This window comes from Strix uralensis, chromosome 18, assembly GCF_047716275.1.
Source record: "Strix uralensis isolate ZFMK-TIS-50842 chromosome 18, bStrUra1, whole genome shotgun sequence".
NCBI lineage: Eukaryota > Metazoa > Chordata > Aves > Strigiformes > Strigidae > Strix > Strix uralensis.
Genome location: NC_133989.1, coordinates 16,716,566 through 16,739,798, shown reverse-complemented (window position 1 = coordinate 16,739,798; position 23,233 = coordinate 16,716,566). Strand labels below are relative to the sequence as shown.

Genomic DNA, 23,233 nt, shown 5'->3' with positions numbered 1-23,233 from the left:
GAGTCAGTGTTCAGATCAGCCCGTGGAAGCCTGTCGAGCTGTGCAGCAGGTGGAAGGAGGCTCTGAGATGGTCCAGCCAGAGGGACCCAGCAGCACCCTGGTGGGTGCAGCCCCCCCCGGCAGCTTAGCCAACCGGCTCACACTGAACAGGCTCCTTCGGACCCCCCACCCCAGCTGAGGGACTCCTCAGAGAGATGCTGGCAGAGCTGCAGCAGAGCTGCAGGACACGCGTCGTCATCCCTGAAGACCAGGGACCTGTGCCTGCTGCCCCTGGCTCTCTGCCCTCACCTGCCCCTGGCAGCCCCCGCTCCCCCGCGGCACGGAGCGGGGCGAGCTGCTGGCTGGAGTGCAGAAACACATGGCGTGCCCAGGGCTGCTCCTCAGCTGGTCTCACACCTGTGCCCAGGGACAGCAGGGGACCCCCGGCCCTTCCTGCGCCTGTGGCAAGCACCGGCAGCGTGGATCTACCCACCCCGACAACCCCAGCAGCATCCGTCCCCATCCCGGCCGGTGGGAGCAGGGCAGGCTCCATCCCCTCGCAGCATCTGGGTGCTGAACAGGACAGTGATGGGAACAAAACGGTGCAGCCGAGGGGCCAGAGCATCCTCATCCCCACAGCTGCAGGATGGTGGTGCTGACTTCTGCGTCGTCCCCCCTTTAGGCTTTACACATCACGTCGATGCACGCAGGTGAACAGGGGTACCTAAAGCTAGAGAAGGCTGCTCATTAGCTGTGCTCATTAACGGCATCAAGACTTTGTGCGAAATACTGCTAAACTGAGCTAACAGCAGCAGAGCCTGTCTGCAGCTTATCCCAATGTAAAAACCAGTATGTGTCAATGGGAAGCAGGGACGAGCTGATCACATTCCAGATCATAACAGTCACATTTGGCAAAGGCATCTTTTTCTTTTTTCTTTATTTTGTTTGGGTTTATTTCGTTCCTTTAAAAATTTTCTTTATTGTTTTTCTCAGACACTTCATATTTTGTATTTTGTGAGCTCCTTACTGACACTTTCATGTAAAAGTTTCAGGACAAATTCTGCTTCAGAGCTGTCAGACGTCTGCAACAGCCGGGCTGCAATCAATGCAGTTACTCTGCACACACACATCTCCAGAATACGGCCCTTTATTTCCCAATGTCTATCATCTCACCTGTACAGAAGGAAACATCGGGTATTTCTTGGTACCTCACATTAAATTAATCAGCTCTCATCACAACAGATGGACTCAAAGTATCAGAGACATTGGGCCAATTAGCAGATTAAAGGTTTCAGTATCGAATACATCTGTGCTACACTGATTCTGTTTTTAAACAGAGAAAATGGGAAATAATTGAAAATATCTTTATGCCTCTTAGCCATGACCTAGGGGCCACCTTCCCATCTTCCAATTATCTTAAATTTTCTCTTTTTTGCAACATAGGCCATGATCCAGCAGAGCACTTAGGAACATGCTTTATTTTAAGATTCTGAATAATCGCTGTGAAATTGTACCTTGGGGCATGTAAGTGCCCTTTTGAATCAAGACCAGAGTCTTTAACTCGCAAATGAATACATGGTTTCCAGCATCAGAAGCGAGTTGGTGAATTCAGTTAATAAGGAGGAATCTTATCTTTCAAGTGTTTTGTGATATGCCATGCAAAGTACTGAAGCGACGATGACTCGACCACTGATTTTGCAGCTGTGCACAGTAAACCTCTGTGCCCAAGGGACAGATCACTGCTGTACCATACCAGAAAACCCCAAATTTCCACCAGTCAGATTCAACGCACAAAAGCGCATCCTCCCCTTCCCGTGAAACCTGAAGAGGTCTGCTCCAAGACACGTCGTGTTATGAACGCTCCAGCTTCAGGCAGTGACCAATTCTAGCGCTGATGACAGAAAAATCAATAAACAGAGTTGATGTCCCTATGGTGAAGAAAGTCTCTTCTTGCCCTATGGGCAGTGTGGTGGCACAGAAGACAACTTCCCAAAGACCATGTTGTACTTCCCCTGTCTCTCAGCTGAGGCCACTGATAGATTTGTAACAGCAAATACCATCGACGTTCCCCTCTGCTAGGGAGCTGCTGTGCTCTTCTCGTGGGTGGCTGCGCTTCAGCGAAGCATAAAAGCATCTCTGCCCTTCCCCGGCACAACGTGCACGGCCTCACGTAAGATGCTTTGAGATCCTCAGCTGGCAGGTGGCAGGAACGATTAGTCCGATTATCTGCTGTAGTGCCCTGACTGCCCCAAAATGACCCACACGCTCCCCATGTCAAACGGTAACGAGCATTAGAAGGTGTGTTACAAACAGAGGGGTGTTACGGGGTCCCTCAGGAGGAACGTTGGGGGTGACTGGTATAATCATCAAATGAAAGACCAAGACAACCATAAGCAGACATACATATATAATATGTACAGTGGCCATAGATGCATTTGCACCATGAAGGAAATTATCAAATTTTAGACCACAGAAAATGATCAAATTCCAGAATTTTTTAGTGCCAGGTGTCTCTGTCTAACTTGCTAGTAAAAAGAGAAGGAAATGTCCAAATGTGGGTTGAATGAAGTGGTGCAGCTGTCAGTTGTGGTATTATTTCTTCACTCTATTTCAGACAAGAAATGCAGAAGTATTCTTGTATATATATTTTATATATATACTTTTATATATATATATTCTTATATATATATTCTTATATATATTTGCATTACATGCTGCGGACAGAAAATTATCTCAGTAGCGTTTAGTTTGTTTTGTACCTTTTCTCTCACTCTCTTCAGCTTTTCCCGTAGAGCCACCAGTATCAAAATACGGAGCTGAAGTACAGACATGAATGTGTAAGCAGAAAATCCCAAGCCTCTCTGCAGGGCTTACAGGATTCAAGCTTTCAGAGCAGACTGAGATGAGGCAGTGTGAGGGAAGTCCTGAACCTACCTAAATGCTCTCCATGTGGTTTTCAGTCCGTGGTCTGTGGATTTTTACAAGTCTGTAGATTTTTACAAGTCTGTGGAGTACTGCTAAGATATCTCCAAAAAGCATCTAAGAAAATTAAGCCCATTACACCGCTAAGCTTAAATTCACCATGGAGGAGGCTGAACCTCTGTAAGAAAACTATTGCAGGATCCACAAGTCGTTAAAAGTTGAAAACCATTGCTCCGGTTACAAAATGAGACTGCCAGTGAGTCTGCACGGCAACTTGATTCAAAATATTTACTCCTGAAATTCAAGGTATGTAGCAATGTGAGATAAGGAACTAACACAGGAGGCTGCACGCTGGTAAAAATCAGCTGGCCCATATAAATATATATAATACATATATATATATATAATACAGAGTATTAAAGGACTCACTGATATTCCAGCTCCAGGCATCTACAAACACTACATTAGGCTGTATTAATTACTGACTCACAGGAGAGGCAAAGAATGAACTTGGGAAAGCCAGGGAGATGAAGATGACAGTATCATCATCAGCTGGTTTTGCCTTTGCTAATGTTCCTGCTCACTAAAATTAAGATGCTGGCTAGAATGAGGCTTTTGAAAAGACTGAAATTACTAACAAGACTCTGCTAAAAGAAAAGTGTGTTCCCTGCATTCCTGTAACAAGGACCGGGCTGCTTGCAATTAAAATAATTTTAAAATAAAAGAAAAAAATCAGAGTGCTGCATGTTTGTGCTGCTAACTCCTCCGGTGCCATCCTGGGTGGGGAATGCAGAAAGTTGCTCAGCGGTGTGTACGTGGGGCTCCGGCCCTGGGAATGGAGCAGGGGTCATTTCAGAACATGCACGTCACTTGGGTCGATTTGTCTAAGCCTTGTTCAGTGAACACGTCATCTGGGAGGTGCTACAATATTGTGGCTCCGGCAGCATCCACGCTCCTGGGGTCCTTCAGGCCAATGATGAAACTGTTGGTTCTCCTGGCCCCATGAACTAGGGAGACCACTTTGACCTTATCCACTTGATGGCCCCTGGCTACAAGAAATTCAATATCTTCTTCAGGAAACTCACCTGTAGGGATTTTAAAAGAGGAGTTTGCAACTAAACCCACTGTTGCCTTTGACGCAAAGCTCTGGTCTAGCCCTGTTGGGATCTGCAGTGGGAAGGAAACTGCCCGCAGCCTCTTCAGAAGGGGCCCCAGCCACGCGGCCGGGAGGACCAGCACTCCCCACCCCGCGGAGCCGCCTGCCAGCTGCAAAGGCTGCTCAGAGCTGGGCAGTGCTCTGCGCAGTGCGGGAAGGGAGAGGATCCAGAAGACCATTTAAAGATGTGGAAGATCCTCCTCTTTGGAAAAAGGGGAAAATACATTGTTGGCATCTACTGTAGTTATTCTTCTTACAGAACACAAGGCAGTCCCTGCTCTTAAGAGCTTAGTTACAAATAATAGTATTAAGAGTTATTAGTCAAAAGAAGACTCAAGTGAGCTCAAAACAAATGATAGTAAAACAGGTTGCCAAATAACAAACTGTGACAAGCCTTCCAACTTCCCAGTCACGTATTCCTTAATCTTCCAGCCATCTACTTTAGGTTGCTTGCTCTTCTGCTGTTATTTTGTTTATCTGATGTTTTGTAATTTCCGTGTGAATAGAAGTGCCTGAGGATACGAAGCTGGGGAAGCAGCTGGACAAACCGAGCAGGCACACAGAAACCCTACAGTTATTTATGTTATATACACTGCAGATGAGTCTTAACATAGATCTTGTTAATGCCAAATGTCCAAACCCACAAATTAGGACCTATTAAAGTTTTGGATTTGTTTTAATTACATTCTAGTTTCCAAGTCTGCAGGTCACACCCGACAGACATTTTCAGATTTTCCTCTGAAATGGGAAGCCTAGAAACTTTGGCTATTTTGTGTGAAATGAGAACCAAATCTCACTTAATGGTTCACTCTGGTAAGGTATGGGGCTTTGTGAAAAACACCAAATAGACCGAGACTTGTAATAATAAGGACAAGAGCTGGCAGTACAGTCTCCAGAGTGTCAGCACTGATGCTGCATTTCCAGCACTGTCAAGCTACAAGCCTTGCCATAAGCCTTGTCCTCTCCCCAGCTGGTGGAGTTAGGGGACACGGACTGGAAAGTGAAAGAATATCATTTATGGCAGTAATGGTAATAAAGTGTAGGAAGATCTGCTAGCTTTCAGGGCCTGTCTGGGTGAAGCTGTGGCTGAAATCTTGTTTATTTGTATATCCTCGATGGCATCATATCGCCAAAAGGTTTTAAGGACAAGGCTGCTACCAGGAGGTGAGCTGGGACAGGGGGAGGGTTAGGGAGAAGCACCTGGAAGATTTTGGACAGGTGGTGTTGGAGTGGCCAGGGGGCATTCCCAGGACAAGAGAGAGAGGGCATGGCTCAGCAAGGGCGCCAAGCTCTGAAGAAGCTAGGTTGCTGCTTTCTGTCTTCCCCGAGACCCTCTGCACCCACTGGGGACCCTAGAACACAGTGAGCTGTGCGCTGGGCTGTCGTACTTCCACAGCAGTGTGCTAAGAAAATCCTGCTCCTTTTTGAAACACGCTAGGTTTGTAGGCTGCACCACACCCAGTGTCTATACTCACTGTCAACCTGCAAGGTGTTGGACTGAAGCTGTGGGTGAAGTCGACCAAGTGACAAACTTTCACTCAGATTCCTGTTAAATGTTAAAACATTTACCAAAACCTGCAAGAGAATAAAAGATCCTCAATAATAAAAAAAAAAGTAATGAGAACAGGAGAACCAACTTCCCAAGCATTCCCCTAACGGGTGGCTCCACACCTGCAGATACAGCAGGCAACGAAGATTTTGAACCATTTACCAAACTGCATGAACTAATGCAGGGTTTTGCACATATGAAGAGGCCCTTGAAATATGGCCTGTATATTGTTTGTGGCAAAGCAGTACTTTTCAGGATTGCACGGGCTTTTTGTCACACAGTTCCTGCTAAATTAGGAGAGTTGTATGTCTGGAACGTGATGTAATCTCTAAATATGTGTTTGTTACAGCCAAAAGCTCAGCACGTGACTTCTCCAAACAAAGCATTAGGAAGCAATGGTTGGCTTTAGTTCTGCTCTGAATAATGCCTTCCAAAAGGTAAGGAAAATGTGAGCCATTCTTGTGCCTTTCTTTTAGCAATCCCTTGCTGTTGTGCATGCAATCAAACTATGGGCCAGTACATCGCCCCTCATTACAAATCATAAATGAGGAGGAGCTGCCCAATTTATAGCAAGTGTTGAGCATGGAGGAATTCAGTCAGGAATGCACTAAAAGAAGCTTTTCATAGGGAAAAGGGCTTAAGGGCCATCAGTCTCCTGCAATTCTCTGAATACCAAATGCTCCTTTTTTTTCCTAACGATCCCTAAGATGAGATTTGAACAGGTATTCGAATGACACAAAAACATTATAGATTTTGCCAAGATGCTTTTCCTCTACAATTAAGAGCGGTGCCACCAGGAAAGGTGCAACAGAAGTAAACCGGTAACTCTTAAGAGATTTGAAAAACCAAATGTGTAGAACTGGTGACATCAAAGACTGAACTAATTCTGAACTAACAATGAAGACTGAACTAAGGATTACTGAGTAACCCCGTGGTCATCAGTTTCAACAGAGCCTGGGACATTGGGAAGGGAAAGTCTGTACTGCAGGAAGGGACCCTGCTCAGTGTTGAGCTTGACAGCTGCTGTGAGAGGTGGGTTCCTGGACACAGCACTGACCTGAACGATGCTGCTCAAGGCTCTGTCCCCGTTGTTAGCTCCCAGACACAGGTACGTCCCGCACATCCCCTCAGACGGTCTCACGATGGTGGGCAACAGGAATGACAGGGGCCGTTTCCGAGGCTGAATGAGATTTTGCTGCAGTTGAAGAAAAGACACACCAAAAAAATTTCAACAAGCCAGCTAAAGCTTTGGCGGTGCTCAAGTTGCACAGGTTAACTTCTTACTCTACGCTTCAGTCAGCAATGGCACTCGTGTAGTTTTACAAGGCTGACATCCTCATTGCTATAATAATGCTCTCTGATTTTAATAGAATCCATCCCATTTCACGCCATGGTTCTTTTACAGAAGGTATATGGAGCCATTCACCCACTTCTAAAGTACCAACGCAGCAAAGTGGAATGGTTTTACAATACATGGCAAGAAGAAACAACAAGGCAGCACTGGAAGCCACCAGTACTGGTCTGTAATTGTTTCTTTCCAAGAGCTGAAGATTTTTTTTCTGCTGTTACTTTTAAACCTGAAGAGCAGCAATTCATAAAAAGAATCCTTAATTCAAGTCCACAGAAAAGGACAGTTGCTTTAAAGTGCTTCTGGACTGCAGGGAAAATAGAGATGTGCAGGGTCATTTGATAAAACTGCATTATAATGATAACTGATACATATGAAGCCTCCTGTTTACTCTGTTTTAGTGGCTCATACAATGAAAAAATAGGAGCTTTGTACAGACTGTTGTCTCTCAGTTATTAATAAGGCATTAAACAGCCTCCCTGTTGTGGAGGTGAGAATAAAATTGAAAAAAAATGGTACGGACAGCTCAAATAAAGAATTTGTCATGTAATTCATTACCGGCCTGGGAATGGAGTGGTTCATTGTTTTATTCTGCCAGGAGAAGTCCAACATCTGGCTGTTCAGGAGGACTCCAGAGGATGTTATTATTCCACTGCCAAAGGGACGATTCAAAGAACTGAAAAGAAACACGAAGAAATCTCATAAAAATCCTCCCAGCAACTTTTGTACACCTTGAGGCTTTCAGGGCTCCAATTTTCTGTCCCATCTTGGCTTGATAGAGACTCTTTGGTAGTTCTTTAGGGCTGGTTAGATGTGAGGAGTGAAAGTCTCCACGTACTAAGGAGCAGGAACCCTGTGGGTGATAGCAGCTCTGTCCCTCCCTGTGTTTAAGGATTCCCCTCTAGGTGATGGATCTGTCTCCATGCCCCCATCAATCCTCAGATCTGGCCATCACCTCTTCTCCAGGGAGAAGATTTAGGCCAATCCAGACATGTTTCACTGTGAGAGGGCTGCAGGACTGCACAGGGCAGAGCAGCACCAGCTCACACATCTCCACCCCGTCTTCCCCATTTCTCCTGTTGCAGGACTAACTGGGACAGAGCAGCCCAGCTGCTCCAGGTCTGGTCCTATCCTGTCCTGCTGAACCTGCTTTCTGCTCCCTGCTCCCACCCTCTGAGTGCATTATGGAGGGAAGAAGTAAATCCTTTACCTTACAACTGCAACAATGAAGTCATCGGGTCCCATGACAAGGACCTGGCTAGCAGCGGGTCCGCTCTCCATGGAGAAGTGAGGCATGTGAAGATCAGAGGAGAAGGACTGGGAGTCATTAATCAGCTGGCGCAGGGAATTAGCTTCTGATTTACTTCAGCAGTGAGGGAGGGAAAGAGGAAATAAAGCCATGAGCCTAGGAAGCTGAGCATCTCTTGGCCTAACTGTGGGGGTACATCTACACAGCTACGGGCAGTACCTCCCTGAGGGGGCTGGTACTGAGGAGAGGGAGCCCCTTTGGTTCACCAGATGGAAGGAGACAAGATCCTCAGGCCGCACAGAGAAGCAATGCCAAGCACCTCCCAGGCTCTGTCCACAGTGCTAAACTCAGTCGCGATGGACAAGGGGTGGCACTACCCGGCTGAACGGCAGTCCTCCAGGAGGAGGGCAAGTCAGGTCCAGCTCTGGCCACCAACCATGGCTAAACCTGGCTCTGAGGTGAGAGGCTGCCCTGGGTGTACTGCAAAGGCACTGAGCCCCATGGTGCGGAAGGGAGACCCAGAAACTGCATGTGTGGTCATGACCACGTGGATGGCCGTTTGTCAGACCAGCTCAGAAGGAATACTCAGAGGGGTGAGGATGTGGGAGGAACCCTCAAGATCAAGCTGGCTCCAGGAAACCTCTGTGTGAGGACATCCCACCAACCCATCCCCTGAGGCCTGTGGTATCAGCTGTGACCCTTGTGGAAGAGGGGGCCCTGGGAGGACACTCAAGGACTGACCTTTCCTCAGTAAAACAGAGGTAGAAAAACCTCAGGCTTCCTTGTGCACTGAAAAGAGCAAATCCAGGAATGACACCCAAACCACACATCTTGCAACTGTCACCGTGCCTGTCAGCCTCAGACCTACCTCACCATGCCTTCTGCAGCGTGAGTGACGGACACATCATCAGATGGGTCTCCCAGGTTGCTAGCTAGACTCAGGGCTATTTTTAATGTCTAAATTGAACACACAGAGAAAGAAAGGAAGAAAGAAAGAAAGAAGGAAAGAAAGAAAAACATTTAGGTGGCCCTGGAAATACACCTTTTGATACTCCAAACAGGAAGAGGTATCTGGTCTCCTGGCATGTTGGCTAAAGCCTATGAAGAAAAATGTCTAAAAGCCTGGTCCTGGGAGTACCTCAGTGCAAAGGACTGCCACACGTGTGTATGGGGACCAAAGGGCATCAGTTTGGCACAGCAAACTGTGCGGGGGGGAGCCGAGCATACCCAGCAGCATGTGTACAAGGTGCAATAGGCCTGGCAGGAGCTGACCGGCTGGCTCAGCCCAGCTCAGTGGTTCAGCTGCATTGCCAGCTGGCAGACTGGGTCACCAGGATGCCACTTACTTTCTATTTCCATTCCTGAGTGGTCACCACAACAGCAGAGATCACACTGAATCCCAGTGGGACAGTGGGTCCTGGGCTCACCGTTGCCTGTGGGCGGCAGCTCCACTGGCACAGCACCACTGACAAGCAGAAATGAGCTATTCCGCTCACCAGCTGGTACCCACGTTCCTAGTTATAAGTCATCCAAAGTCTCTGAACAGAAAGCGTTAGTCCCAGCACGCTTAAGGGAATGATGGTGTAAAAAGAGGAAGGGATCTGGTTTCTCATACATGCAGAATCCGGCCTAAGCCAGTCCACTGAGAATGGGAAGATGCAATTTCAAAAGACAGTTTATCCAGCCCTGGTTTTACAGTGCGTAGCCAGAGGACAGCCACAAGGAGAAATATGCTCTTCAATCAAGCCAGCTTGTGCCTAGCAGAAGTGCACTAGACTCAGCTTGCAGGCCATGCCATTTTCATTCAAGATTCAAGGCAGTACATTGCCCTGCAGGTAGATAGCTAGATGTGACTTCTGTTTTGATATGTGTCACGCATCAACAACTTCTCCTGAAGTGTCATCATTTATCTTCTGATGTACAGTGTAGAACATGATCAACTTCTGGAGAAGGTGGCGTTTCCATGAAACAGTCTCCTGACCGCTGTATCATACAGAGGATGTAAAGAGGCTTGGTGGCAAAGGAAGAGCTCCACTGAAACAAGCAGCCCACATCCACCCCACAGGCACCGGTTAAGGACATCTTGGTCATGGCTGTCCCAGGACTACCTGGTGCTGACCTAGCACTGAGTCTCAGCCATGTGATCCCAAGTAATCAGGGCTACACATCTTCTGACGTGACTGCCCTTTATCTGGAGGTTGCTGTTCCTCAGCTGAAACATGATAACCAATGAGTGAAACTCTTGGTCTCGTGCAAATGCAGAGCAAATAGATTCATCCAAAGCTTCCTGAAGAGAGCTCAAAAATAACTTAGGTGAGTCAACCTTCTCTGCCTCTGCATAGGCCTAGCAGCGTGTAACACCTCCAGCTGTTGCATTTTTGCTGAGAGGCAGTAACTTCCAAGCACCCACCGTCCTGTCTGCTACAGGGATGTGGTTATATCCTTGCTTAAAATTCCCAACTCGTGAAACCCAGCTGTGGATCTGTTAAGCATCTAAGAACATAACTCTGCTTACAGAGCAGGAAACGGAGCACTTGCTTGACTTCCTGGGAAGCTGCAATGTTTTCGTAGGGCTGACAGCCCTAAATACTGGAAGAATCATTGTCTGGACCACTGAGATCATGAGGTGGGCTAAAATGTAAAGCTTTAAAAAAATACAAAGTGTTGGGACAGTTTTCCTTGTCATCACCACGTATGGGTTTTTGCTTGCAGCATCACATTGCTGACTCTCCTTGCAGTGCCCTAGCAGTGCTCTGGTATGGTCAGGGCCACTGGAGCATAAGAGGTGGAGGACATAGGTGGGACCACTCCCAGCTGCTGTGGGGTCATTCTGAAGAGATGATCACATACAAGAAATGGGCAGAAGCCAGTTTGTTCTTCTGAAAAAGCTCTGCTTAAGCAAGAAAGGTCTCAGCCGAGCAGGAGGCTCCAGCATCTGCACCTACCTGAGGCAGCAGCACAGCTCAGATTTACACCTTAGCAGTCTATTTGCTCATTCTCCTCTGGGAATTACCTACAAATATTTTTGTACAACCAAGAAATAAATAAATTATTCTCTAGCAGCACAAGAAATTCAGTCAAATGTTGAACCTCCTCTTACCTCTGCCATCCAGTGCAAGATATTCCCCCTGGATACTTGAGTTGTGATGTTAAAGCCCTCAAGGATATTCAGTGCTGTGATCAGTGCAGGACCTGCATGTGGAGGTGGGGGACTGAAAACGAGATGACCTGTGAAGGGAAGAAGAGAGGAGTGAAGCTGCTTTCGTCAAATACTGTCCAGTTAGAATACTTTCCCATAAGCTTGTGTCCTTGAGGACAGGGAAAACTTTCCAGATTTGAGGGGAAATAATGGAAAGCAACATGATTTGAAAAGGATTTCCCAAAACGTTCCTGTTGTATCTTTCTGTTTCTTTATGATGGATGAAGGAAGCCCAAATAGGGTTGCTATTTTACATCTGAAACTCAGTTCTTGTTGGTTGGCTGTTTTTTCTGGACTGCAGTTGGAAGAACAGAGATAAAATGGGTTTGCAACATTACAGCTATAAGGAGAGTAAATACAGGGATTTCTAGAAAAAAAGACATTTTAGAAACTTGTTGCATAAAGTAAGTTTTTCTCCCTTGTAGATCAACTTTGGGAACTGTCTTCAGATGTAGGTGCTAGCTATGGTCCAGCTTCTATCTAGATATTGCGTCAGTCTGTAATCATGTTGCAGCTTTACACTCTAACACTATCAAAATACCATCAGTCACCATCAAGGAAAAAACAGGCCCATTTCAAAGTGCTGAAAACCTCCCGAACTGCCTATGATGCATCAGTGTCAGTGAGCAATAGCAGGAAACTCCCCGGAGGGCTTTTCTACAGATGCCTCAGCGCAGCTTTGACTTCAACTCTTGTTAAATACTGTCACCGCCTCTTGCCAGGTGAAGCAAACTTTTAACTAGAGTCACATGGCAACGGGTCAGGCATTTACCTCGGTAGACCGTGTGGACAGGATTCTCCACTGTGACACTGTAATTGCTGAAGTCTTCCTCCACCAAGACTCCTCCATAGTTGTGGACCTGTGCAGGAGAGCAAAGCAGTGCACGCTGAGAAAGCTGGGTCAAGGCTTTCGGTGTTCCTTGTGCTGGCCCAGGTGAACACACACCACACTGTCAAACAAATACCATTGAGATTCCCGTGCCAGGTTCCTCAGGATACCCTGAAAATCTGTGCTTTCATGGCCTTGGTGGCCTGGCTCACCAGTCAGCACTGCTGGAAGAGCTCACCTCCAAAAGGTCACCCACCCCATGGGTGCTCTGAAGACATTCTGCCTGCCCGTGAGGATGGGGACTGGCACGGCCTCGCACCCTTCTCTCCCCTGGGTGGCAAGCACGAGTATGTTAAAGGTTATGAAGTATTTGAATACTGCCAGGATAAAAGATATATATGGATCCAGGAGAGAAGGAACCTGGGTGTAGCAGATTGCCATCACTAGAAATCTTTAGCGTACAATTCCCATTCTATTTTGAATTATTACACGTGATAGTAGGTCTGCTGTATCCTTGGTCTTTCTGTAGGATACTCCTAGAGGTACAATTTACTGGGTTTGGTAGTTTTCATGAACACAGCAAAGACAGGGAATTCCCTCCACTGCAGGTCTTCTGTGGTTGAGCCATGATGGAGATGAGGTAGGACCATCATAACTTCACTCTGATGATCTTAAAATCCCCTGAAGTAGGTAATACTCTCAGTCAGCATACAGATGCTACTGTGTTCACGGGCCAACTCTGTCCTTCCACCCAGGAGAAGCCACACAACCTGATGAGAGCTTCTGCTGGGGTGAGTTGTGGCTATGAGTCCTCTGGATTTCCATCCAGAAGTGGGCAAGAACAAATAACACAGAATCACAGAATCATCTGGGTTGGAAAAGCCCTTGAAGCTCCTCCAGCCCATGAACCTCACACTGACCGTTCCCAACTCCACCAGATCCCTCAGCGCTGGGTCAACCCGACTCTTCAACCCCTCCAGGGATGGGGACTCCCCCCCTGCCCTGGGCAGCCCATTCCAACGCCCAACAACCCCTTCTGGAAATAAATACTTTCTAATATCTAGTCTAAACCTTCCCTTAACCTGTGCATGCTCCAATTTCTAAACTAGCCAGCTAACTTGGCAAGAAAACTCCTTCTCTGGCAGACATGGATGAATCACTGGAGCAGGAAAGCTAATGCAGGGCATGTTGCGGAGGGCAGCATGTCAAACCACTCCAAAGCTGCAAAAGATGTATCCCCTCCTTGGGGTCCCTTCCTGAAGCAGTCCCAGAGCACAGGCCAGGTTGGACCCGACCCAGCTGAGCCGGCGGGTGCCTGTGCCTGAGCCAGCCCGAAGCCTGGGCGAAGCCGCGGGGAGTGGGGCAGGAGGAGCCTGATGGCACAGAAAGGGGAGAGGCCCTGATCAGCCACACACTGCAGACACCATCTCAAATTCCCCAGAGAGCACTTTTTTTCCACGTGTACCTTCCTGCCATGGGGTGGAAACAAAGGGTAGGGTGTTTTGGAGCTCTACTTGATTTCACCACATCGGTGCCCTCCCTTTGCTGGAACAATAAACACTGTGGGAAGCCAGCACTTGGCTCTGCTCCACAGCCAAAGCTGGAATTGTGCACTTGATCCCAGAGCCTGACACGGCCTTTGGTGTTGCAACCCTGGGCCTCTCCACAGAGAGTTTGTGCTTCCCCGCAGCAGCCCTCGGGCCAGGGGGAGGGGGTGATAAAGCAGGGTTTAGCTGTGGAGATGCACCACAAGCCTGGGACTTTTCCTGTTCCTTGGTCTCCGGCTCTGCTGCGGTTCAGGTGAACTGTAGGAGATTTCCAAACACAGAGCTCACAAATGTCTAAGGCTTGAGCTGAATTCCAGACTACTGATGACATGTACATCACTTGAACCATGGTGGTAGGGAAAAATGGTGCCACCAACCACCCTGACTGCAGCTACACCAGTATAAAAGTTGGGCGCCTTTTTTTTACCAGAATAATTACTTCGTTTGTTCTTGCTATTTTTTCCAGAACACCTCTAACAACAGAAGTTAAACTAGGGCAACCCTAAGTGAGACCAAGCCTGTCTGATCCTCTGCTCACTAGGCTCACAGTTTTATTTTAAAACCATCTTCCCGGAGTCTATATCTTACAGTCCCATTAAGAACAAAAATTGTTCTCAACAGTGGGGCACCTCTTGTTATGGAGAAAAAGGGGTTGTCACTAACACAGCGCAAAGGGGGCCTTGAAATTGAGATTTTTTTTTTCTTTTGAAAAAACAGTCTGTCCTGATTATAGAGGAAATGGAGGTTTCACTTCTGTAGGCTGTGGAAGTGACCTGTGTGTCACTTCCACCACTCCAGTGACAGGGAGAGGAGAGAAAAAGGAGGCTCCACGCATTTGCCCTCATCATTGTGTTGACACTTGGCTATGGCTTATCTCCAGGCTGTCACCTTAAGCAGGTGACATCGCAGGTGGCACCCCCAGCCTGGGCTGTGCCGTGCAGTCTGGGGCAGAGACAGGGACGGACATGGCTCACCTCGGAGATTATCTCCTGGGTCAAGTTTCCGCTGTAGAAAGCTGACACCCCTTCTGCGCCCACCAGCTCCAGGACGGCCGCGAGGTCCAGGCGCCTGACGAACGTGCCGGGCAGCAAGGGCTGGCCGTCTGGCAGGAAGATCTCCCGGAATTTGTCAGAGTAGTTCAGGTCCTTCAGTTCACTTACGGCTTTGGCTGTGGGCAAGAAGGAGAACATCCAGAAAAGCCAGGGTGCAGGAGCACGCAGGGGACCTGGAGTCACTGTGCACCTGACGGGGAGGTTGGAGACTTGCTGCTGCCTCTTGCCCTGTTTCAAAACTAGAGGGAGGCTGGATCATGCATCCAATAGAGCTGGGAAGGAAACCCAAAGAAACCCCAGTGCCCTTCCCTGGCTGGCCCTGGGCAGCTGCTCTGACCTGTCTCTGACCAGCCCTCAGAAAGGGCTCCAGTTTTGCTGGCACCATGCCCTCCCCTTGCAGACCATGGTTCACGCATTGCTCAGCTCCTGACACCATCCATCTCCAGGTCCAAAGAGCCTTAATTTCTCATGAATAACCATCTACATCCCCCGCTGCCTCCCACCCGAGCACAGTGGCCAGTGTGCTCCTCCACACTGAGCAGTCACCCTTGGTTCCCCACCAGGTACTCACCCAAATCGTGTGTGACATTAAACCCATCCTGGGCGACCCCAGCTGCGAGGCCCAGCAGCTCCGACCACGGGAGTCTGCCAAAGGAGAAAGGACAAGGAGAAACGTGCCTTGGAGGGGTGCAGCAGGCAGGGTGGTGGGGAGCAAGTGCAGGGCTTGGCTCTGCAGTCAGGGGGCTCCTGAAAGACCAGGCTAGGGGCCAGTGGGGGCCAAAAGGAGCACTGAGCTTTCAGCAGGTTGTTTCTTTTTAGCAGGATCATCTCAGTGCTCCATGATGTGCACCAGAGAGTAATGTCAGTGCGAGGACAGGGGAAGGGGCATCTCTGAAGCAAAATCTCAAGCCAGGCTCTGGCCCTGAGCAAGTCATTCAGATCCCTCCCTCCCTGTCCCAACAGGGAATCAAGGACAGCCACACTTCTCAGGGTCCAGCTAAAGAGAGAATGAAAATACACAGACATGCATAAAAGTGTTCTGTGCCTATTTCTAAGAGAACATTTATTGTTCATCTTGCTAGCCAAAATTTCACTTTGCAGAACACCTGACCAAACTGAATTCTATCTTTTGTTAAATGAAGTACCAAAAAATGAACATATTTTTCAACACAAACCTCCAAGTGCCCCTTAGCTAATGGTTTTAACTGGTGGCTGAGAACGTGGTCTGATGATGAGGGCTCGTGTGCTTCCAGCTCCCCTGCAGGGACCCCGGGGCCCAGCCTGTGCAGCACAAGGACAACCTGCCTGTGCCAGCCTTGTGTCTTACCTCCCGTGTAACTGGTGCGCCTGGTGCATTCCTTGTATCATGCCGGGCACCCCCACGAGCAGACCTGGCTGTAAGATAGGAAGGACAAAAAGGAAGAGTAGTCTCCTTCCCATGAGGACATGGGACATGGTCCCCAATTTCAAGTGAAGGAGATGCACGTCATGTATGGATGGGAAGTGCCTGCATGGCCTTTAGGAGAGGGGAAGAGGTCTGTATCAACACACTAAATTAGGGAATAAAAGGTTTTGGAAGGAAAGAGGCAAATTCAATCCTGGTCTCAAGCCAGTTTGGTCAGGAGAAATAACTCAGCAGAACAACATGGGACTGTGCTCCTCCCTGGGACTCTTCTCCTCCCGGCTCCCCACTGCCAGAGGGACATGCCTCTTTACTCCCCAGGCCCTGCAGGCTCCAGGAATTTTGGGGCTGCCAAAGAAGTATTTTCCCTGGACTCCCCATGTCTGTAGGATCTAGGATCTCCCAGGTGGGAGAGGTCTCCTGTCACTTCCCTGGGCACCTCGCCCTCGGCCCAAGAGTTGTGGGGAGAGGAGAGCTGGAGACATCAGCCAGCTACAGCCCTGGAGGGGTTGCCCGTGGGACACTGCTCCTCACCTTGGTGTCCTTCTGCAGGTCCCCCTCCAGCAGGATGCCCAGGGGAGCCACCTCACGGAAGTCGATCACCCAGCTCCTGTTCTTCCGGATGTCGTGGACCAGCATCACCCCACCCCTGCAGCGAGACGCGGGTCACAGCACGGCACCGGCCGTCCCTGCGGCAGCCGCTGCCGTAAAGCCAAAATGAAAAGCGTGGGTGCCACGGGAGCCACGGCCAGTCCCAGCATGATGGGGCCACCTCAGCAGTGACCCAGGGCTGGCCAGTGGTGCAGCGGAATGCTGCTGCCCTTCCCCAGAGAGCAGCTCAGGGCAACCAAGCCAGGGCCGGTGCGGGACGCAGGCAGCTCCTGCGCTGAGCCTGCAGCGGGGATAGATCAGTCCCTGCCAGCCTGGCCAGAGGGCCACTGGCTCTGTTCCACTGCCAGGCTGGGACTACCTGGGATTTTCTTTCTAATCCGAGCAGTTTTGCAACAAAACAGGGTTTTTGCTTACAACAGTTATCCGTGGTGCAGCCTGGAGGAGCTATCAGGTGGCGGGGTTTTATGCAACGCTCCCACGACCTCCTGCAGAGCCAAGAGCACCAGGCTCACGTGGCTGCCCCGCCGGGGATGAGGGCTGGGAGGAAGGCCACCCCTCGCTGCCATGCCTTCCCTGGCTGCTGCCTGGAGCCAGGCTCGGACCTCAGCCTCCTGCTGCAGCTTATGGAGGGAAACACTCAATCTCTGAAAACGCTGAGACTGAGCCCAGGGCGTTGCAAGCTCCTGGCACACTCACAGAGGGGCCTGGCAGCCTGCGGTCACTTTTTCAACCTTCTTGAGCCCGACGCTTGGACCTTCCTGGCAGCCACTATGGCAGGTGCAGCTTTTACCTCCCTGAGGGTCTCTGTCCCTCGCTGCCAACTTGGTGCACAGGAAGGGTCCCCAACCCTGTGCAGGTGTAGACACATCCACTGCCTGACGTGGTACCATGCGCTTGGGACTCAGGCTACCGTGAAGGCACATCTCAGCTGGCGGGGATACCACCTGCTTGAGGACAACCGCAGTGACAGCATGGGGGTGAGGGATCAACACTTACCCACCAATCCCCGACGTGTGGGGGTTGACAATTCCTGCGCAGAGGGCCGAGACGATGGCCGCGTCCACCGAGGAGCCCTGCTTGTTGAGCACCTCAATGCCAAGTGCTGTGCAGCGCGCGGCGTCCGTGACCACGGCGCCTCGGTGGAAGATCTGCCAGAAGAGAAGAGCGGTTGTGCCCGGGGAGGGGGGCTGGGGCCGCCCAGATCTTTGCTCAGCTCTGCGGGATCTGAAGCCTGAGGCCAGCACCAAGGCTGTGGCTGATCGGTACCTTCAGGTGCCTCCAAATGCCGGTGGGAGTAACGTGTCCCTTGGCACATCCCTGCACCAGGGCAGCTGTGGCCGCTCCGCATGTAGCCATGGCCATCAGCTCAGCTGGCTTTCAACACGAGACATGCTCAGCTGGTGGGCCGCGTCTCACCCCGTCCTCCACAACCCCAGAGCAGGGTCGGACTAATCCTCAAGAGCAATGGGTGACGGCGTGCTGTCACTGCGCTCAGCAATGCAGCTGGAGACAGGCATAGAATGCAGCATCCCCCCCAGGGCCATGGCTTGTTCTCATCCTTCCCCGGTGCCAGCACCAGTGCTAATGCAGCCACGGAAAGTTTTAAAAGGTTCCTTTTAACCCTATGGTAGAAACTGCAGCATCTCAGCATGAGCCAGAGTGGCCTTGGGAAGTGTGAAGATGGAAGGGCCACAGCAGGCTGGGGGGCAGGACTGGCCCTGCCAGCGGTGCCACGGAAGGGGCTGCGTTGCACAGCCTCCCTCCAGCGCTGCACCTCAGCCAGCTGCAGGGCCAAGCCACTCCACTTCCAACGGCTGCATTTCGCATGCTAGGGAGAGAGCAATACATTTAAAAAAAGTAAATCTCTTTCACATGGACTCACAGGCAGCTCTGCCCTGCTGGGTGGCATATAGAGAAGGTGATGGTGAGTACTGGCTGCCCCTTGGCCCTTCTAAGGCAGGAGATGTTCTGCAGAAAGATATTACCTCATGGCCATGCTGCCTTTGCTCTGCAATTTAGCACTGATCTGTGGGACAGATTAGCAGGAGGTTCAGCTCTGTTTACAGCTACTCCCCTGCTTCGTCCTGGATGGATCCTTCCAGAGGTGAGCCTAGGCATACAGATCCATAAAACTCTCTCCAAGTGGAGATGTATGAAAGACGCCTACTGCTTAACTAAGGATTGCTTTCTGAGAGCATTTACATCTGGCTCAAACCACAGCCAGAGACACAGCAGCAGGGCTGCCTGTGTACCCCTGCCAGCACCCCCAAACACGCCAGGCACAGGCACCCACACCCTGGCCACAGGGCAGGTGCTGAGAGCCCAGCTCACCTCTCCGAGAACACCCCCCAGCCACAGCAAAAAGCTTTTGAGACAATTTGGGGTGGAATCACAGAGAGAGACTCTGTACCCAGGGTTCACCAGCTGGGGCTCACCAGCACTTACCCCGCTAAACTGCTGGCAAGGTGGAAAGTTAGGGAGCTTCTCCTATTTTCGGAGCCAAAGTGTGACAGCAAAGCCATTGTTTCATCTTACCTGAGGGTCCCCAAAATAGATCTGCATGATCAGGGCCACCGTGACCCCTGTGGCAAAGGTCAGGCAGGCGGTGATGATCACAGTCAGCCCATCCTGCCGGCAGCTGCAGTCTCCAGAAAAAGGGTCCTTGCTTGTCTCCTGGAGAGGGGACACGTCCTGGCTTCCCATCTCTGATGAGGATGAGGGCAGGCGCTGGAGACGTGCAGACTTCAGGAAGGAGTCTGGGTCTTTGTGGGCAGCAGGGAGAAAACAAGTGTTAGTTATTGAGCAACACAGGGCTCTTATTGCAGTGTTTACCCAGTACTAACATTACACCATGCCCTTCCAGCAAGGCTATTACCTTCCCTATTGATCCCAGTTCTCAAGAGACTTTCTGGCTCAGATGCTGCTTTAGGTCATTTACTGATTTCTTCCTTTAACTCTAGTTATTCCAAACTGACTTCCCTGGAGATTAAGAGGGGCAAAACCCCATGAATTTTGCTCCTTTTCAGCCCATTCATCAGCCTTCAGTGATGGGACCAGTTACTGCTCCATTTGGAGGGGTTCTTAACCCAGCACTGACTTACAAACAGGTCTCTGAAATGCAGCAGGACTGAAGAAGAGGAAATTAAGTTATAAAAAAGAAATCCAGCAGCCTTATTTGGAGCTATGCTTGAGCTAAAGCACCTGAGCGAAACAGAGACAAAGCAAAATGCGTAGCCTGGGCACAGGAAATACCTCTCTGGAAGCACGGCAAAGGGAGGGCGGAGAGGAGCAAACCTGCAAACCGGAGGGCCTCGGGGCGTCCACCCGCTCTGGCGGCAGGAAAGGCTCTGCTTTAATTTCTTGCTTCCTCCAGTTGATGAGGCCCACTGTGAAATCAAGCCACTTGCCCAATGCCCAGCTCCGAGGTGTCAAACGCAATGGGGCAGGGTTTTGCCTGGCATCTGCCCAACAGCAAGCAATGCTCACAGGATGAAAAAGTCTCTTTTGCTCCAAAAGATGCCTTGAATCTCTGCTTGTGTCCTTTGCAGTGGGGAAGGTGCCGGCTGAGCGTGCCCCGCCTCTGCACGGGCACTGCTGGGCACACAGAGCTGCTGGGGCAGCCATGGGGACATGCCTGTCCCCTGAATGGAACCAAGCGGCTCAGGACATCACGGAGGGCTCCTGGATGAATTTTTTTGGAGACCGCTGAGAGTCAGTGGCAACCGCAGTGCCTCGCGCATCCGTGGTGGGAAGAAGAGGACACCCAGTGGAAAAGATGAGAAGCTTGTCCCTCTGCACAGGGGATGTTTCCCAGGTATGGGGTAAGGGAGAAGGGAGCAAGCAGGAACTCCCACATCCCCCATCACCCCGCCATGCCTCCGCCTGCTCTGGCAGGCAGCATCTGCCCGGGGACTGCCAGTCCTGTCCTTGCCATGACAAAAAAGCCTCCTGGGTGCCGCTCTCCTGGGGCCAGGCAGGGAGTTAGTTTTCATTTTAGTGATGCTGCAAACAGGAGTAAACCCCCTGCAGCCAGGAAATCCCCTTAGGGTGAATTTAATCTCATTCAAGCAGTGGTGATTTAGGAGCATGACTGGGAAAGGCTCAGCTTGGTTGCGCCTCTGAGCACACACAGAGCCCCTCACCCGCACATCTGGTCTGAGTGAGCTGGGCCTGCAGTGTGCAGGCAGAGCGGGCCTGGCTGGGGGGCCAATGGGCGGGGGTGCCTCCAGCGGGGGCCACGGCTGGCCTGGCAGGAGCTGCCACTGGGGAGGGATGTCACAAACAGCCTCTGGCACCCCCAGTGGGGCAGCAGCCCCACCAGTGGGGAAACAGTAAGGAGCAAGCTGGGCTCTTCCACCCGACCCCTCCGGGATGCCGTCCCTCTGCTCCTGTAGCGCTGGTGACAGGCCAGCCCAGCACAAGGGGACACCAACATCCAGGGAGTCACTGTGGGAGAGGACAGGCCACAGCCCTCCAGGGGGTCCTCTCCCTGCCATGCTGAAGTCCCTTTGTTTTCTGCTACAGCCATCCCGCATGGCCTCAGCCAAGTCACTTAGTCTCTGTGACCACCGGTGCTGCACGGGGACAGCAGGGCTGTGTTTGGGGACAGGAGCGGCTGGAAGGGGTCAGTTGGGAGCACAGAGGGCAAAGAGCAGCCTGCAAGGGCAACGCACAGCTGCCCATCCCACCACCAACGTCCAAGCTTGAAAGTGAAGCCACCAAACCCTACTTGGCTTCTGCGGGGGCCGTGAAGCAGACATGGCTTCATGGGGCAAACGAGCACTTTGGGGAACCAGGGACACCTCAGCTCTGGAGCCACTCCGGAGGGGCCAGCAGAGAGCGGAGCCGCTCCCGGGCTCTTGCGGGCACCGCAATGTGGGACCGTTCAGTCCTTGGGGGGGGTCTGTCCCCAGCACCGACGGCACAGCAGGGGCTTCCTCCTTTTCATGAGATCTTCTGGGGGTAGAAACCAAAGGTCTGTCTGGGTTCCCTCCCTGCGGCTCCACGCGGAGACGCCCAGCCGGCTTCGGCAACACGCACACAGCGTCGGGGGAGTGCGACGGCAGGAGAGCAGCAGCTCCTCCGGCCACCCCACTCGCGGGCACCGGGGGAGGCCGAGACCCTGCGCCCAGCCAAAGCCGCCCCAACCTCCGCTCGCGCTCCGCGTGCGAGCCCAGAGGCCTCGTGCTTTGGGAAGGAAGAGCCGTTCCGGCAAACCTGCGCGCAGCGGGACGGGAACGGGCGGTGGGAACGTCACCCGGCGGCCACAGCGGGACAGGGCCGAGGGCCAGTGGGTCCTGCTCAAACGTGGCCCGCGGGGTGTGGGGCTGGTGGGGCAGAGACCTGCCCGCAGGCTACGAAGCAGCCCTGGGGGCGATGGGCACCAGCGCCTGGAGAAACATGGCACGGGGGAGGAAAAACGTTCCTCTGAACTACTGCGAAGGAAGCAATCAATTAAAACAGGCGAAGGGTTTTCGGGAGGATCAAGGCACCACCCGAGTTTATTCCAGCGGTGCAGCCGGCGGGAGCAGCGCCAGCTCCGTGCCCAGCCCCGATGTCTCTGGCGGCTCCGGCGCGGCCCCGGAAGGTGAACGAAGGGCCGGGGCACAGGGAGCCCCGGGGGGAGGGAGCCCCGGGGGAGGGGCCCGGGCCTGGCCTGCTGCAGGCCGAGGGCGGAGCGGGGGCCCGCGGGGGGCGGCGGGGACCGGGGGCACGCGGGGCCGCGGGCGGGCTCGGCCGCCGCCCCTCACCCGTGTCCTGCTCGCCCAGGAACGCGTCCTCCTCCTTCCGGGCGCGGAGGCCGCCCTCGGCCGCGCCGCCCGCCTCCTCCTCGGGCAGCCGGGGGAAGCTGGTGATGCTCATGTAGTCCACGGGCGAGCCGGCGGCCAGGGTCCGCTGCCGGCCTCCCCCCGCCTCCGCCGGCACCGGCACCGCCATCGCCGCCGCGACACGCCGGAAGGGGCCGGGCCGCGCCGGCCTCACGGCTCCGCCCCGCGCCGGGGCCTGCGCAGGCGGGAGGCCAGATCCTGCCCGTGTCCGAGGGACCGGGACGGAGGAGAAGGGCCGGTGGGCGCTGAGCTCCTCCTCGGCCCCGTGCGCTGGGGCAGAGCGGCGGCGGGGCGGGGCGGGGTGTGCATCCCCCCGGCCCCACGCAGAGCGGGGGCACCGGCTTTCCAGGCCAAGCCTCCAGGGTCAGACTTGTTAGTCCATCCCCAGAGACTGGAAGAGTTTCTAAGTGACCAGCACGTACTTTGTGTCATTGCTTATTCAAGCAAACCTCTAGCACGTGCTAGCGGGGGGCTCACACGCACCCTTTCACCCGTTCCGCAGCAGCAGGCGGGGCCCAGCCCCCCGTGGGACACAACAGGCGAGGGACGCCGTGACCCGGA

General features: G+C 52.0%; 1 protein-coding gene across 2 annotated transcripts; it reads right to left on the bottom strand.

The window, feature by feature from the left end:
• Positions 1-1,438: 1,438 nt before the first annotated feature.
• On the bottom strand, positions 1,439-22,923 carry GGT7 (gamma-glutamyltransferase 7). 2 transcript variants are annotated; one of them, XM_074888127.1, is made up of 15 exons: positions 22,595-22,923; positions 19,380-19,606; positions 17,841-17,992; positions 16,767-16,881; positions 16,158-16,225; positions 15,402-15,475; positions 14,753-14,946; positions 12,175-12,262; positions 11,304-11,431; positions 9,072-9,160; positions 8,165-8,317; positions 7,513-7,630; positions 6,664-6,801; positions 5,533-5,632; positions 1,439-3,986 (listed from the first exon to the last, which is right to left on the bottom strand). In XM_074888127.1, exons 1-15 carry the CDS (start codon positions 22,779-22,781, stop codon positions 3,823-3,825), a joined length of 1,995 nt encoding a protein of 664 aa, XP_074744228.1. In that variant the 5' UTR covers positions 22,782-22,923; the 3' UTR covers positions 1,439-3,822. The 2 variants fall into 2 exon arrangements, with proteins under 2 accessions (XP_074744228.1, XP_074744230.1); XM_074888129.1 differs by lacking the exon at positions 22,595-22,923 and adding an exon at positions 19,720-20,087.
• Positions 22,924-23,233: the final 310 nt, after the last annotated feature.